Source organism: Metarhizium acridum, assembly GCF_019434415.1.
Source record: "Metarhizium acridum strain ARSEF 324 chromosome Unknown scaffold_29, whole genome shotgun sequence".
Lineage (NCBI taxonomy): Eukaryota > Fungi > Ascomycota > Sordariomycetes > Hypocreales > Clavicipitaceae > Metarhizium > Metarhizium acridum.
The window spans coordinates 476058-491342 of record NW_027094017.1 but is presented as its reverse complement, the minus strand read 5'-3'; the positions used below and the strand labels follow the sequence as shown (position 1 = coordinate 491342).

At 52.3% G+C, this 15285-nt stretch overlaps 7 protein-coding genes across 7 annotated transcripts; 5 read left to right on the top strand and 2 right to left on the bottom strand.

Moving 5' to 3' along the window:
* Window positions 1-474: 474 nt before the first annotated feature.
* J3458_004201 (uncharacterized protein) lies at window positions 475-1149 on the top strand (the record flags this gene model as incomplete). Its single annotated transcript, XM_066118070.1, has 1 exon — window positions 475-1149. One exon carries the CDS (start codon window positions 475-477, stop codon window positions 1147-1149), a length of 675 nt encoding a protein of 224 aa, XP_065976668.1.
* Window positions 1150-2520: 1371 nt separating this feature from the next.
* On the bottom strand, window positions 2521-2841 carry J3458_004200 (uncharacterized protein; the record flags this gene model as incomplete). Its single annotated transcript, XM_066118069.1, has 1 exon — window positions 2521-2841. The coding sequence occupies one exon, from the start codon at window positions 2839-2841 to the stop codon at window positions 2521-2523; it is 321 nt and encodes a 106-aa protein (XP_065976667.1).
* A 220-nt stretch (window positions 2842-3061) lies between these two features.
* J3458_004199 (uncharacterized protein) lies at window positions 3062-3477 on the top strand (the record flags this gene model as incomplete). Its single annotated transcript, XM_066118068.1, has 2 exons — window positions 3062-3188; window positions 3257-3477. 2 exons carry the CDS (start codon window positions 3062-3064, stop codon window positions 3475-3477), a joined length of 348 nt encoding a protein of 115 aa, XP_065976666.1.
* Window positions 3478-3795: 318 nt separating this feature from the next.
* J3458_004196 (uncharacterized protein) lies at window positions 3796-8863 on the bottom strand. Its single transcript, XM_007809995.2, has 6 exons — window positions 8770-8863; window positions 8497-8578; window positions 7111-8413; window positions 6836-7046; window positions 5630-6768; window positions 3796-5564 (listed from the first exon to the last, which is right to left on the bottom strand). Exons 1-6 carry the CDS (start codon window positions 8801-8803, stop codon window positions 5343-5345), a joined length of 2991 nt encoding a protein of 996 aa, XP_007808186.2. The 5' UTR covers window positions 8804-8863; the 3' UTR covers window positions 3796-5342.
* PET8_2 (S-adenosylmethionine transporter) lies at window positions 3997-4158 on the top strand (the record flags this gene model as incomplete). The annotated part of the gene is made up of 1 exon (XM_066118067.1): window positions 3997-4158. The coding sequence occupies one exon, from the start codon at window positions 3997-3999 to the stop codon at window positions 4156-4158; it is 162 nt and encodes a 53-aa protein (XP_065976665.1).
* Window positions 4269-4823, top strand: PET8_1 (S-adenosylmethionine transporter; the record flags this gene model as incomplete). The annotated part of the gene is made up of 1 exon (XM_007809994.2): window positions 4269-4823. The coding sequence occupies one exon, from the start codon at window positions 4269-4271 to the stop codon at window positions 4821-4823; it is 555 nt and encodes a 184-aa protein (XP_007808185.2).
* A 2834-nt stretch (window positions 8864-11697) lies between the features above and the next one.
* J3458_004195 (uncharacterized protein) lies at window positions 11698-15190 on the top strand. The gene is made up of 3 exons (XM_066118066.1): window positions 11698-13453; window positions 13528-13672; window positions 13731-15190. The coding sequence occupies exons 1-3, from the start codon at window positions 12080-12082 to the stop codon at window positions 13838-13840; spliced, it is 1629 nt and encodes a 542-aa protein (XP_065976664.1). The 5' UTR covers window positions 11698-12079; the 3' UTR covers window positions 13841-15190.
* The last annotated feature ends 95 nt before the right edge of the window (window positions 15191-15285 follow it).

The window sequence follows — 15285 nt, the reverse complement described above, 5'->3', positions numbered from 1 at the left end:
CCAGTAGCCTGCGTCCGGGTGCAGTCTTGTCCTGACCTGTCTGGTCTGTTCCTCGCCTTGCCATCTGCCCGCTTCCCATTCCCTCTCTCTTCCTCATCATCACCCACACACACCTACAACGCACGCACACACAAACTCGAACCTTTCATCTCAACTCCCTCTCTACGTCTTTCCTACTCTCCCCTTTCTTCTTTGTTCTAAACATTCTTCACGTCGCTATCTTTCCTAGACCTCTTCAAGACTTTCCTCGTACGACTTGATAGCCTCGTGCGGTCCGTCTGTAGCTACTCGATATTAAATCCCCGACAATCGCTGTCAGCTTCCCACACCCACAACAAACCAACGTGCATACTACTGGAGCCGCAGCACCCCCAATCACAACGCAATACATTTTGGGGTTGGAGACGTTTACTCTCATAGACAGCGACGATTCGCCATTTGTCATACACAGCAACAAAACAAAAGATATCTATCATGGCTTCATACTACCACTACAATACGCAGGCGGTTCACGGCGCGCCCATGTCGCACAACCACGGCGGCCACCGCAATCGCAGAGCCCCTCGCTTGTCCGTTTCACAGAACGCCCAGAGGCAATTCCGAGGCGCGCGCAGTATGAAGGATCTGAACGAGTCTGCTGCCCTCTCTGCCTTTCGCATGAAGTTCGAAGCTGGCCGCTCCTTCGAGCTTGAGGATGACCTCGAGTTTTGCCCCAACCTCCTGACCGAGACTGATGTAAGTAGAGAAAGAAGTAGTAGCTTGGCCTTCGTATTCCCCGAACGCAAGCGGCATTCCCCTTCAAGGTCTTTGGCATGCTTGCAGAGTCTGACTGTTCAATTCTCTTCACAGCTGGTCTCCATTTCGAGTGCTTCTGAGCGATCGTCACTTGCCAGCAATTCTCCCGAATCTTCACCAACGCAACAGCCGCAAACCGTTGCGCCTGGCTTTTCCCTGAACTCGACATCTGCCGCCTTCATCCCTCCTAGCTATCAGACTCAGCATTCGAACCTTAAACTACACCAGCCCTCAGCCACTCGCGGCCGCAACGCCATCCCCATCATCAACCCAGCTACTGGTATTACAATGTCCAGCCCGTCCCCGTCAGTATCGCCCGCCACGATGCAGCAGTCCCTTGGCCGACGGTGGTAGAATGATGTTGGGGTTCGCGTCATGTGTCCTCGATGGATGCGTTGCCGGACCCATAACCCTACTGCCGTTCTCCATGCACTGTATTCTAAGACGACGCTCCAATTCATGTTCTTTCTTCTCTTGGTCGACTGTTCATCTTGGCAGTCACCTCTACAAAAACAAATTGTCGAAGGCGGACGGTATCGATTTTCTTCCTGGCGGGGTAGGTTCCTCGGAGATGGATGTATTAACTTTGGCCTGGCTCGACTGCTGGGTCTCTCGCAGCTTTACACCTCTATACAATATGTTCAAGTGCTTAATTAATCGACATAAATCACCACCTTTTCATCGACAGATCTCCGCGAGGGACTCGAATTCGGCTCGGTTTTACAAAGCGATACCATTTTTCGCCCTTTCGTCTTCCCGTTCAATTCATACACTTTCTAGGTGTCCGCCTCGCAAGATGAGGCCAATCCACACCAATTGGGCGTTACTGCATTGTCAAATACATCATTTGGAATTCTGCTGCATGGGGACCGACAGTGGAGTTGACAACTTTTTTTTTTATAAAAAAAACTCACGACTTTTTCCGGCATATTTTCATCTTTTTATAATTGGAGCGTGTGCGATGGCGAACTCTTCTATTCTACCTAAAATGTTTTATTGCCCTACTTTTACAGTCATGGGTTATGAATTCATCAACAAGGGAAAACTTATCAAAAGAACAGATAGAAAAGGGCTTTCTGTACAATGAAAGCGTTGGGGCAAATGAATTGTGTTCTCGGTTGAAAATCAAATATGGGTATCGGTCTCGGCGAGTAGTGGTTGGCAAAGATTTAGCGGTCTGGTGTGTTCTTTTGCGCGCATTGCCATTGTTCATATGGGGTTAGGGCTCTTCTGGATTTACTTATGGGGAGTTGGTTCCTTTTTTCTCGGTTCACTTGACAGCCTTGCAGGGCTTGTTGGAAAGATGCCGAATGTGCAATTGAATGACGAAAGAGGCTTGCCTGTTTTTCTGTTTTATTGTACGACACGTTGGGCTTACAAGACGGGCGTGTTTTTTGAAAGAAGAAGCGGCTCCATTTTGGCATATCGGAGCTAATTGTGTTAACTGGGATGGGTCATGGTTGTTATTTTGCAAAGCATATGGGTGTTGTTTTTAGGGGTGGCTCAGCTACGACATTACCTGGTTTTGCGGGTCGGATTCTTTGGGATTTCTTGGGCCGCCGTGCCCTGGTGTTGCAAGTTTGCTGGGATCTGATACTCGGGGCTGGTTGTTGCGAGCATGTTTTCCTGGATACGGTGGTTTTATATTACTATTACTGAGGTTGCGATACCGCGGCCTGCATGGCCTGCTGCGATGAGAATATACGATACGTTCAAGAAAGTCATTTATGTGTGTCTTGTGTGCTGCTGTGTGAAGTGAGTATCGGATGCTTGACTTGACGGCGTGGCAGACGAAATTCGAGTTCCAATCCCAATTCCCCAGTCAGTATAGGGTTGGTTGAGCAAATGCATGTCCACAACCGGCGAGGTGCCGTCGGAGAGGTTCATGTTGGGCCACTCGATATTATGGGTAGGCAAGACACGTAAACTAGGCCGTCCATCTCGATAATGATGGCTGGCGTCAGGACTGAGATGCATCGCAATGGTGACGTCAGAGTCTGTCTGTTCAGTGCCTCTCCACAAGTTGTTAGGTCGAGCCACCCCCATCGAAGACGTAGGGAAAGCTCGGTATTTAGCAGTTGGACATTCTCCCAATGGGCGCAGATTGTTTCCAATCCCTTAAACACCCTCTTGATCTTGCTCGAGACACCCTTCTCTTTTCCCATTTTCTCGTCCGTACCGTACCGGGCCCAGGGCTTACACTGAAACGCGTTTTGAAGCAGGCGACAGTAAAGGACGACCCGAGCCACTCGAAGTCCCTTCAACTATGATGTCAGCACGAAGCGCCGCTGGCCTCGGTGCCATGAGGGCCGCCGCCAGGAATATGTGTGTCGTCGGGCGGGGGTTCAGCATGACGACGAGCACTCGGCTTGGTTTGAAGGAGTCGTCCAGCCGTACGTCCTTGCTCCGCCGATGTAGAAATTTCGTCGCTAACCATGTGTCGTGCCCCCCTCCCGTGTAGAGACAGACGCCGACTTTGACAGGCACAAGCGAGACTCGCTGGCCAAGCAGAAGAAGGGCGCTGGCCACTGGAAGCCCGAGCTCGCGTCCGACAGCGAGGAGGCCGTCAAGGCTGATCGGGCGTCGCCGGGCCGCGAGGACATTTCCAAGCTGCAGGAGCGGACCAAGAGGTCTGCCGAGGAGTTGTCCAGGTCGGGGACCAGCATGCGCGATGGCATGTAGGCGGGAATGTCGCGGTTCGGGGGCACCTTGGGTGTGAAAAATTGCTCGAGGTTTCTCTTGAGCTGTGTGTGTATGTATCTACAACTTGCCGTATGCTGTCCCGGTCTGCAGGCCCATGCGTTGGCGGAAATTGAAAGTTGGAAGTCGCGTGTGGATTTCACCACTCTCTCATCTGAATAAAATGAATTAAACGGACTGAGAAGTAAAGAAATTACGCAGTACTCTTCATTGTAAAGTGCTCGGTGTATATAGAGTTATATAGACGGCTACTTACGGTCCAGGGTGCCTGCCTCTCGGCTCCGAAGCTCGGAGCCACGCGCAAACCGCTATCGATAAGGGCCGTTCATTTTCGGCTCAATTGGCCTCGCGCTCAAAAAGGTATCCTCGATAAACCACCTCGCCTTCTTAATAAAAAAAAGAAAGGAGAGAACTCAGGCTTCGGCCTGTTCTCCAATCCTCCTCATTACACTACCGACTTTACCCGACGATTCCAACACTCCTAGAGAAGAAAAAAACAAAATGTCCAATCCGCCACCTTTCCAATCCGCCCTGTTGGCAGGCGCCCTCGCCGGGACGACAGTCGACCTCTCGCTCTTCCCGCTCGACACGCTGAAAACCCGACTCCAGTCGTCGGCCGGCTTCTTCCCTCGGGCGGCTTCTCAGGAATATACCGCGGGATAGGGTCGGCGGTGGTGGGGTCCGCGCCCGGCGCAGCCTTCTTCTTCTGCACGTACGAGACGTCCAAGGGGTTTCTGAGGACGCACGGGGCGGTGCCCGACGCCGTTGCGCCCATGGTTGCCGCGAGCCTGGGCGAGGTGGCCGCGTGTGCGGTCCGCGTGCCGACCGAGGTGGTCAAGCAGCGGGCGCAGGCAGGGCTGCACGGCGGCTCGTCGAGGGCGGCGCTGCGGGCCATCCTGTCGCAGCGCTCGGCGCGTGGCTTCGGCGCCGTGTGGAGGGAGCTGTACCGGGGCTGGGGCATCACCGTCTTCAGGGAGGTGCCATTTACCGTCATACAGTTCCCGCTGTGGGAGGCTATGAAGTCGTGGCGGAGGAAGGGGAGGAAGGCCGGTGAGGACGTGGCCGCTGCCGAGAGCGCCGTCTTTGGCAGTGTGGCCGGCGGTATTTCGGCCGCGGCCACGACGCCCCTGGACGTGTTGAAGACGAGGGTCATGCTGTCCAAGGACGGGGTGTCCGTGGCAGAGGTGTTTGGGACCATGGTCAAGCAAGAAGGTCTTCGGCCGTTCTTTGCCGGCATTGCGCCCAGAGTGACTTGGATTTCTGTTGGGGGTGCCATTTTCTTGGGAAGCTACCAGTGGGCTATCAATACTATGAGAACCTTTTCATGACACGGCAATGTGCACACACGCGTACTACTACTCTCTTCCTTGGGCTGGCTGGTTTGTTCAACAGTCAACAGGGACAAGAGGGACTGTTTCCACACAAATGTGCAGAAAGGGGGAGGGGGAGGGTTTAAGCTGTACGATATGTGGCAAGTGGAAAAGATGGAAAGCATCTAGATATATAGACTACTATATTCTTTGTTGCTGGCTAGTCTAAGCTGCACTACTCGCTCTATAGCCCTGCAGCTGGGCCACGCTTTGTATGATAAAAGCCCAACATAAATTGTGAACAGAGCGGCCAGAAAAAACACGGTATAGCGCTGAGGGTATTGCCATTGCCGCTTACACATAAACCCGGAAATGTGGCTGGAAATGATGTGTCTTGTGCTCCAAGTGCATGATTAATCAAACTTTAGAAGGAGGGCAAATCAAAGCAAAAGGGGGGTGTGTGTGCCGGTCGTTCACGTTATCGCTAATTGCTTTCACCCGACAACCAAAAATATCTCAACCTCGACGGCCGTTTCTTTATGTTACTGCTGTCGTTGTAGAAGTCGTTGATTCAGATGCTGCTGTTGGCGCACCCACGGGGCCTGGGACTCCGGGCGTATCTGCAGGGATCATTGATGATGCAGGCTTGGGGGGTATAATCTCCTTGCGTCCGTTGGCCTTGTAGTACAAGACGACGTCGTTACCGCTCTTCCACACATGGGTACGGATCGTTGCAAGGCTCATCAACGGGTCAAGGAGCTGCGAGCAGGAGTAGTTAGTTGAAACCACACCCATGTTACTGTGAGTAGGACAAAAGGACACACCTGATCATTACAATACAATTCCAAATATTTTTCAGGAGGCACAGCATTAGGCTCTGGTTCCTCTGGCACTTCCTCAATCCTTTCGGCAACATAAGCCAAGATCTTCTTGACACGCAACATTCTGTTGGCGTTTAATCTGTTATTTCCATCTGCCGGGGACAGAGCGACCAAGTCCCCCATGGGATGAAGAACAAATGAAATTTTGACAGGCTCCTTGAATGGGACAAGATTTTGCAGTAACACGTCGCCAAGCCACATTGGGGCTTTCTGTTCAATAATGTCAGCGTCCTTGCCAACGTTCTCGACCGTCCCTTGATAGACATTGGCGCTACCACCAGACGTCTCCTCTTGAATGATGATCTTGGTTCCAGGCGGGAGCTTTAGCACAGGGGTCTCACTTGGAAGACTGGGCGTTACTCTAGTTTCGATATGTTTGTCCGGAGTGTCGGCAAGCTGCTTATCGTAATCGTTGCGGATCTTCTGTATAACGCCAAAAAAGCTGTCGTCCACTTCCTTTTCATTTGTGGAAGATGATTCTGACTCCTCGGCCTTTTCGTCAACTACCACGGGCTTATCCTGCGTCGCCTGGGAAGATGATCGCCCTAATTTCTTGCTGCTAAAGGACATTCGGAACTTCTTTCCAAAGGTGCTGCCGGGTGACTTGGCTGTGTCACTCGCCTTGTCCTTGCCCTTCTCATTGCCGTTATCCATTGAAGTCTTCATTTCCAATGACTCTGTCGCTGGGGCACCAGGCGCAACAGCGCTGCCGCCAGCGAAATAATCGTCTTTGTCTGCGGCAGGTCCCCTTTCAGTAGGGCTTAAAGGGCTAGCCACCACCTCTTCAGGAACGCCAGGAAGTGCGGCTCCAGGCGCAGGAGTCGCGAGACCAATTCCCAAGCCAGGAGTGCCCTGGTGTAGTTGTGAGCCACTGGCTCGAGGTGTGGCAAGTTGATCGGGCTTGTCCCAGTTCGAGACATTCGACGGAGGAATATCAATCGCCGTAGGTGCATTGGCTCGACCGGCGGCTTGGTTCCTGGAGACCTCTTCGTTTAATTTCTGCCGGTATCTTTCGTCACGTTTGATTTCTTCGTCAATCAGATTCGAGAAGAGATATCTCAAGATCCACCTTCCAAGGCTGACTGCAGAGCACGTTAGCTCAAGAAGGGAAACCGGGAAACCCGAACTGCTAGTATTGGCTATTCATACTTCTCTGATCTTCCTTGAACTCTATAGGCTCATCTAACTTCAACTCGTCGGCGTATATCTCGGCATCGAAACAGTTGAAAGGTTCCAGCACAACTGTAAGATTGCCAGAGCTCAAGTCCACTGAGCACCATGGCGCCACAGCTTCACGAGTGTTGACCAAGGCTTCGACATCTTCCAGATGCTGTTTGCCGAAGCTCTGGACCGGTTTGCACTGCAAGCAAAACTGTTAGGAAACATGGTGGATCTCGCCCTCAGCGTGACGATATAGGACTTACAGCAAGGAGATCCCAAAGAAGGACATCACCGGCAGTATCCAATGTCAACACCCTTCTCCTATCATTGAGCATCTTGTGTTTCAAAAGCCCAAACTGGCCTTCGATGGTCTCTTCTGGTGTTTGATGGATTGGCTTTACTTCCGGATCTGGCTGTTCTACCACTACTTCGGATCCACGCCTAGTCAGCGTCTCACTCAAGTTATTGGGCTCAGCACCGACGACGCCGCGAGCAGGGAATATAGCAGTGTTGGAAATACGGAGAATAGACTCGGGTGGAATTTCCTTGTTGCTTGTCGCCTGAGCGTTAGTTACTGAAGCTTGTCGAAGCTTGTTGGACGCGGCCGAGGCATTCCTCTGATGACGGAATCGCTCCGGTAAGCAGGCGTCTGTGTCGGTATCTACATCTCCCCAACGATTGACTGAAGACCGGTTTGTAGCCGTCCAAATGTGACCGCCGGCAGCGACAACCTTGGAAACGCCACAGTGCTCCTGCGCAACCGCCAAACTCAGCCCGTTATCCAAATCTTCCATGGTGCCTCGAACATCAGTCTTGGCTACAAGACCAGACCGATCACTGCTGTAAAATATGCCCAAACTTGGGTCCTCGGAGAACAGGGACCAAATGCTTTCGTCGTGCATTGTAAAAGTGTACATGCAGCGACCACCCTTGACACTCCACATCTTGATTGTCTTGTCGGCGCTGGCACTCAGGATGATGTCACCAGAGTCGTCAATTAGAATGGATCTAATGTTGTCCAAGTGGCCAACCAATTTGGAGACCTTGTCGCCGGTTCGAGGATCGTAGAGTCGAATCGTCTTCTCGGGTCCTCCGCTGGCCATAAGGTCACGACTCACTGCGAGAGCGTACACAGATCCCTTTTCGAGTATCTCCTCACCCTTGACGTCAACCTCGAGCGTCTTTCCGGCTCCGTTGAGATCCCAGAGGCAAATTTTGCGATCCAAACCACCCGAAGCAACCCAGTTGGCATTGATGCTGGCGGGAGGAGTGGCGACACATTTCACATAATCGGCGTGCTCTCCGATTGCGACTGTGCGCGTGCAGTCCTCTTCCGAGTGTGGTCGCCATACCTTGACAGTAAGATCTGATGATGCTGAGACCAGGGCAGTGTTGTTCTGTGCCAGGGTAATGTCGTTTATCCAATGTGTGTGAGGCTGTGCTTGGGCGCGGAATTTGCTTTGAGATTGAGTCTTGTCTGTTGGATCATGGGTGTCGGTAGAGCGTCGTCTCAGGTCGAGGTCGAGGTCCCAGGCGCAGACGATGCCATCTCGTCCACCAGAGTAGCTACATCAAGTTATATTTTTTGCCTCCGGTCAGTGGAACGACCAACAGTTGAGTTGAGTATGCGGTCAGGCACGAGGGCTTACAGGATGCCATTGTTCGTATCGACAGCAAGGCCATTTACGCCCAAACGATGGCCACCCTCGGACGATTTGGCATTCTCAAGAACTGTCAATGGGACAAGAAATTGCGGTCAGCGTTTGAATTGAGCAAAACATCTATTTGCGGGCAGCACAGATGTCTTGGACAACGTGGGAGAAGCTCGCGTGCGGGGCAAGCCTCTCATGACTCAACAAAAGCCATTGGGATTTATTTTGAATGGTCGAGCGGCAACTGATACTTCAGACTCAAGCACGTACCATAGCTGATCCTCTGGCGGGCCTTCTTGGCCATGGCGCATGCGTATACTGCCAGCAACCGCCAGCAAGAAGTGCATGAGCAAAAAAAGCGCGGTATGATGTCGTTGCAAATGTAGAGAGATGGAGCCGCCAGCAGATCAGATGGCCGACGAGTTCTGTCGTACTCGGTATGGGGAATCGGGGAAGCTGGCAGCCTGCCAGTCTGGCAATCCGGGGTCCCTGGCAGCTTTGAGCGGGGTGAAGGAGGGGGGAACTGGACCAGTCATTCAGCAAGTCTCGAGGAGCACAGCATTGACGATGAATGGCTCTTACCAGTTTGATCATGCCGCCATAGCCATGCGGGCTGCGGCTCCCACCAGACGGTTCAACCAGTTGACCAGATGAGCGCTAGCTTTGGCCTAAAGCAGCCAGCTGGAAACAACATTGAAGTCTGGTGCTAGCTTGAGCCCCAGTGCCAGGGACCAGTTGACGTCCCAGGTGCAGTCTTGGGGGCCTGGCAGGGTTCCATGTTCAAAATCTACAACAGCGTGGTCTGGTCTTTCAACTCGTTGCAGAGTCTAGCAACCTTGACACTTTTTAGACCAGAACAAAACATTAACGCACCGACTCGACCAGGTTCTTCCCGAGTCTCCCATCGCTCTTCAATGTTCCGTCTCTCTTCAGCGCATCGGATGGGCCTTGACTAAACATGACTTTGCACCAGACGCCATCCTAAAACCACCAGACGCGTCTTGTTTTGCATTTGCATCTGCATTGGCCTTCTTATTGACCCTCAGGAGTCCTTCTTCTTCTGACGTTGACCTTCTCTTCGGCTTGTCCATCCACCCATGGCTGACTCGAAAACCCAGTCAAGAGAGCCATTTACATCCAGCCGGCTAGGCACTTCTGTTCTAGAATATTCGGAGGCATGACACGTGTCGGTGAGCACGATGCAGTCCAAGGTTAAAGGTGCTTTGGTCACTCAGTCAGGCCATGGCCGCCACCGGATCTAACAGGAAGCAAACTATATCTCTGTTCCAACTACCAAGTAGTTACTCTGTCTGTGCACTCCATGGCAAGCCAGAGTCCAGGGCAGGGTCAAGGTGTGAAATACTGCATTATTCTCTCCCAAGCGCTTCGCCAAATCCAGAAATCCACGCCCAATTTTGGTCCGAACCTTTTTGAAAAGACCCCATGTCAAGTGAAATGAATGTGAATGGAAATACAAATTAGCCAAATAGCTTCAAAATATCGCTCACCCACGCTGTTGGGCTGTGGTCATGGCGTAAAACGTCGTCTCTCGTTGTTGAAGTTGTCATTGCAGACTGCAGACACACGGGCAACTCGTGTTACTCTGTCACACTCGCATACTACGACTTAGACTTTCGGATTGTCGTAGATATGTGTCGGTTCCCGATACCTCTCACATGACGGTGCACCGGCAGCAGCAGCCCATCGGGCACCATCTAGCTGATCGAATGCCTTTTTGGCCTTCACATTGTGGACAGTCGTCTGAGTCGTAGGTTATCTCGTCTTTCCTCCCCGGGCATTGGTCCCGAAAACATTTTGTGCTTCCCCGATATACTTGGTGCTTGCACCGATACTCCACAAGGACTCGACTACACATTGGCGTATAATCCGGGGTCTGATGGCGTCGTTTTGCGACTGTGTGTGTCAGTGGAGAACGGAAAGCGATCAAGGGATTCAAGGACCAAAGGTCGAGATGCGGAGCTGGTGCTGAAGGTGCTGAAGTAGCTATTATATGAAGCTGACAACGCCGAGTTTGGTCGTGTAGTCACGCAAACCCCAGGTTTAAATATGCCCACGTCGGCGGCACGGGATATAACGAGAAGTCCGCCAGTAGGACACGACGAACATGATCCGGATAACTCGGCGTTTGTGCCTGGCGGGCAGCACAAAGCTTCTTGAATGAACTTTGCTGAGACACCTATTTCTGGATTGGGTCTGTGGGTTTTCCGTTTGCTCTGGTCACCTCGAATTATTCCCGTCGTGAAGTCGTGACATGGGGTTGCGAGAGCCTTTTTGCACCATCTATTGGCTGGGCCGCGTCATGTCTGGTACATCCTGTCCCGGGGGCTTCCTGTTCACGTCGCACGCCACCGAGACGAACCGAGACCAAGGAACACGCCATGCGGTATCGATAGGATGGTGTGCTGGTCGTGGTTGTGGTGGTTGTGGTGGTGGGCACATTGTCTTGCTGTCAGGGTCTCCTCCTCCGATTCATGCGAGTCATACCATAGCCGGCGTGCCTGGCATAGAGCTTCTGATACCCCAAAGGTTTGATCATGACTACATACGGAATAGAGGAAACGTATAAGCTGTTTTTCTTATGCCGAACTCTGCATGACAGTTGGATCCCCTTCCTTCTGCTTCTCACCAAGGCCGTGTGACGGTGACTGGCGCATCTGGCTTCTCGGTACCAAGCACACCAAGTAACTTGACACCACCATCAACCGGATCGATACGCGAAGACAGACTACCGCTATTCATCAACAACCTATATATCTGGGTACTCAAGTAGTTAGTTAGTCGGACCAGTCGATTTCATCCCCTCAGTTGACACATGCGATGGGTTGTGCATGACGCCGCCAAACAGCCACACGTCATCTAAATTTACCATGAACCTCCTGCGTTGTAGGGGCCTTGTTTGTGTCGACCAGACGCTTCTGCCATATCCACGTAAGCATAGGAGGAAAGAGACGGGCGGATCGATGCAGCCACTTTGGCACGTTGATCACTTGGGCGCTGTCGTCACGGGACTCGAACTTCGTACCTGGCAGCTGCACCTGGCAGCTTCTTCTGACGGTCTGTGCTTGTCGCGCGCGGCTTTGCGCTGGCGGCCACTAGTTCTTCCGGCCGTAGCAACAGGCGAAAATTTAGCCAACATGCATCGCGCTGAAAGAGACCAAGGTCATGAGGCTTCGCTCCCAGACATTCCCCTCCATTTACCAACATTTGAGCCATTGCCAACCTCGAGACCATCGCGACAGCTGTCCCATCGGGGCCCCACGACCGCTTGTGACAGTCCCTGTATTTTAATCACAAAGCGAAACCTACACGGCCGCGGTTATTTTCCACGGTGTTTCCTTTGGCCGTCAACGCCTTGGCGAAGACAACCCTCCTCCCTTCTCCCTTCTCTGGGGGTCGCTCCTTCTCTCCCACCTTCAACACCGTCTCTCATACCGTCTTCTTATTCCCACGTCTCTACAGCGTCTCACGAGCTCATTCGCCATGGCTGAGTCGCATCCCGATATCCAGAGCATACTCGCAGCATTAGGTGAGATTTCGCAAAGCACCCTGGACACGCGTTATGTATGCCCTTCTAACGTCCGCGGCAGCCGCCCAGCGCCCGCCTCCTGGTGCTTCATCGCAAACACCGCCTGGTCCACCAGGACAGTCGTATCCTCCTCCATCCTCATCCGCTCAGCCTCCTCACTATCAAGCTCCCCCCCCAACAGCTGCCCCTGCCTATGGTGCATCTGGTCATGGACTCCCAGCCCCAGCATCTAGTGGCAACGTTGATCTTAGTGCCATCCGTCCAGTTACCTCGGGCACTATGAACTTTGATGCCATCGTCTCCAAGGCACGAGCATACGCTGCCGACAATGGCGCCACGTCTTATGATCGACCACTCGTCTACGGCACGGATTCTCGTACCAACGACCGTAATTATCGACGTTCGCGGTCCCGATCCCCTCGTGGCGAGTACAGAGAGGACCGTCGGGGTGGAGCTGGCCGTGATTATGGGCGAGATCGCTCCTATTCGCCCCCCTCGAGAAGTCGCTTCTCGCCTCGCGGAGGTGGAGGTGGAGGTGGGGGACGAGACAGGTCGCCACTGCGCGGAGGAGATGACAATTCGGAGACAATTCAAATTGAATCTAGCCTTGTCGGCTTGATCATTGGCCGCCAGGGTGAAAACTTGCGTCGCATTGAGGCAGATACCAATTGCCGTGTGCAGTTCCTTGCTGCAACTGATGGCGGCCCTTTCCGTCAGTGCAGAATCTCGGGTCCGCGACCGCGTCGTGCTGAAGTCAAGGATGCCATCAACCGAATCATCGAGGACAGTGGCATGGGTGCCTTGAACCGACCCGCCCAGGATAAGAATCGTGATCCCAACAAGGGCGGCGCTACCGCACTGCGAGATGGTGAGGACCACATGCAAATTATGGTCCCTGATCGGACCGTAGGTTTAATCATTGGTCGTGGAGGCGAGACCATTCGCGATCTTCAAGAAAGGTCTGGCTGCCACATCAACATTGTGGGAGAGTCAAAGAGCGTCAATGGATTGCGCCCGGTGAATCTCATCGGCACAGTGGAGGCTGCAGCTCGTGCCAAAGACTTCATCTTGGAAATCGTCGACAGCGACACCAGAGGTGATGGTCCAGCCGCGAAGAAGGCCAGTGCTGCAGTTGTCCCTCGCTCCGAGCCCCCGCCTAGGGATGCTACTGGTAGTGCTGGGCCGGACAAGATCAACGATTCTGTCTATGTTCCCTCTGATGCTGTTGGCATGATTATAGGAAAAGGGGGTGAGACTATCCGTGACATGCAAAATACAACTGGTTGCAAGATCAACGTCGCCCAGTCCTCTGGTCCGGGTGAGACTCAGAGAGAAATTGCCCTTATTGGCACTCGAGATAGCATCGCCCGTGCCAAACTGGCCATTGATGAGAAGGTTGATGCTGTGGTATGTGAACCACCTCTAGAGCCTCACTTTTGTAGTTTCATTCTTGACAGCATTGGGCTAATCTTTATTTGTAGAGACAGAAGAGTGGAAGCGGTGGTCCCCCACGTGGCCGTGGCCACCAAGATCTCGACCGGCCTTCATATTCACAAGGCCCTGATACATCTTCTACTAACCCGCCACCAGCTTCTTCCCAAGACGCGTCGGACCCGTACGCCCAATGTAAGTAACAGCCCCCCCTTCGACGTATTCTAGACGAGACCTAACATGGTCATTACAGATGGTGGATACCAGAATTATGTTGCCCTGTGGTACCAGTCCCTGATGTACCAACAGCAACAGCAGAATGGCGACGGGTCCCCAGCCGGTGCCCCTGCTCCTGGCTCTTAAGTGATGATACCCTTCCATTCTATTATGCCGACTCTTTGCGCGTCTAGACTTGGTGAACTTGATCGAGCTTGGGCTGTGGCCAGAACCGCACACTGAAGACTTTCTGAGATGCCTTGACCTGATGACATCAACCTAATAACTGGAGACGCGCTTGACGCTACATGAACTCTAATGGCTTGAACGCATGTACAGCCTGTTTTGATCTGACGTTGCCACTTACAACCCTCCCTTACACACTACCCAGGATACCCTTCCCCTGGCGGCGAACTCGTTTCTGCATTTGATGAACATATGATTTCTTAACGTTGCCCTTGGCTGTGCCCCTTCCGTTCACAAGTACATCCAACATCCTATCATGGAATGGTGGGGGAAATCAACCTCAACTAATAGTCGTGTCTCACTTTGTTTCATCATGCCTCCTTGCCGTCTCTCTCCACCATTGCTGCGGAAGACAGTTTACGGGAAATCAAACGGATCGAACAAGCCATGGTGACACGTCTGCTTTCAGCCCCTAGACCTTATTTGTGCAAGTGGCCACTCCTGCCAAGATGCATTTGTACTGGCCGAGCGACTGAACTGATATATTACTGATGTATCACTATGAAATGGAGCAGAGCTTGACAGGAAATTCATGATAGGGCATACGATGAGCCCTGTATCCGTCAACTGGTGCTATCTCGATATGGCATTTGACGAAACGTGACTTCGGAGCCAGGCCTCAAGCCAGTCTTATGGATCCGATTACCTGTGCTGAGCGGTCCCCCCCTTTACCCGACGGGCTCTGACATAATCTTGACAAGAATCAACCACGGTGTATGGATAAAGTCCCAACACACGGAGGCAAGATGTCCATGAGCATGAGAGAACAACTTTTTTCCCCCAAGTTTGCATTCTACCATCGTCTGATGACTTATACCCCGCGCGATCAGCCAGGGTGCTTGCAAATGTTGTTTATGAATCCAAGGCACACTGTATTAGCATGGCAGAAGCTGATGAGTGCTTGTGAGACTTGGATAATCCCCCTGGCCTGCTTTTAATCACTTACTCTTTCCACTATCATGTGCATTCCCATTACATTGGATTTCGCAGAAAAAAAACGGTGCTAAAGTGTCCAACTCGGTCATGGACTTTGTGTTGTGCTGCTGCTTCGTCCTATAGCCGAGTTCTATGACTATTTGTTCATAATTGGGTGCATTGCGAGATGAAAGGGGTCGGCAAGTCGTTCAACTTTGCAAAAAATTAGTCTTTGGTTTGGTGGTCGGGAGGTCAAGCTTGGAGTTGAGGAATCTCGGAATGTACAGTAGTCGTAGTCTTTGGTGAATGAATTAACCCGGCTATTTTACACAGGGCTTCGTACTATAATGTGCTATTTGTATTTTCGTGGATTGTTCCGAGTCTGATCTTAGATGTGGAAGGTTTACAGAATATACCACATGTGACTTTGA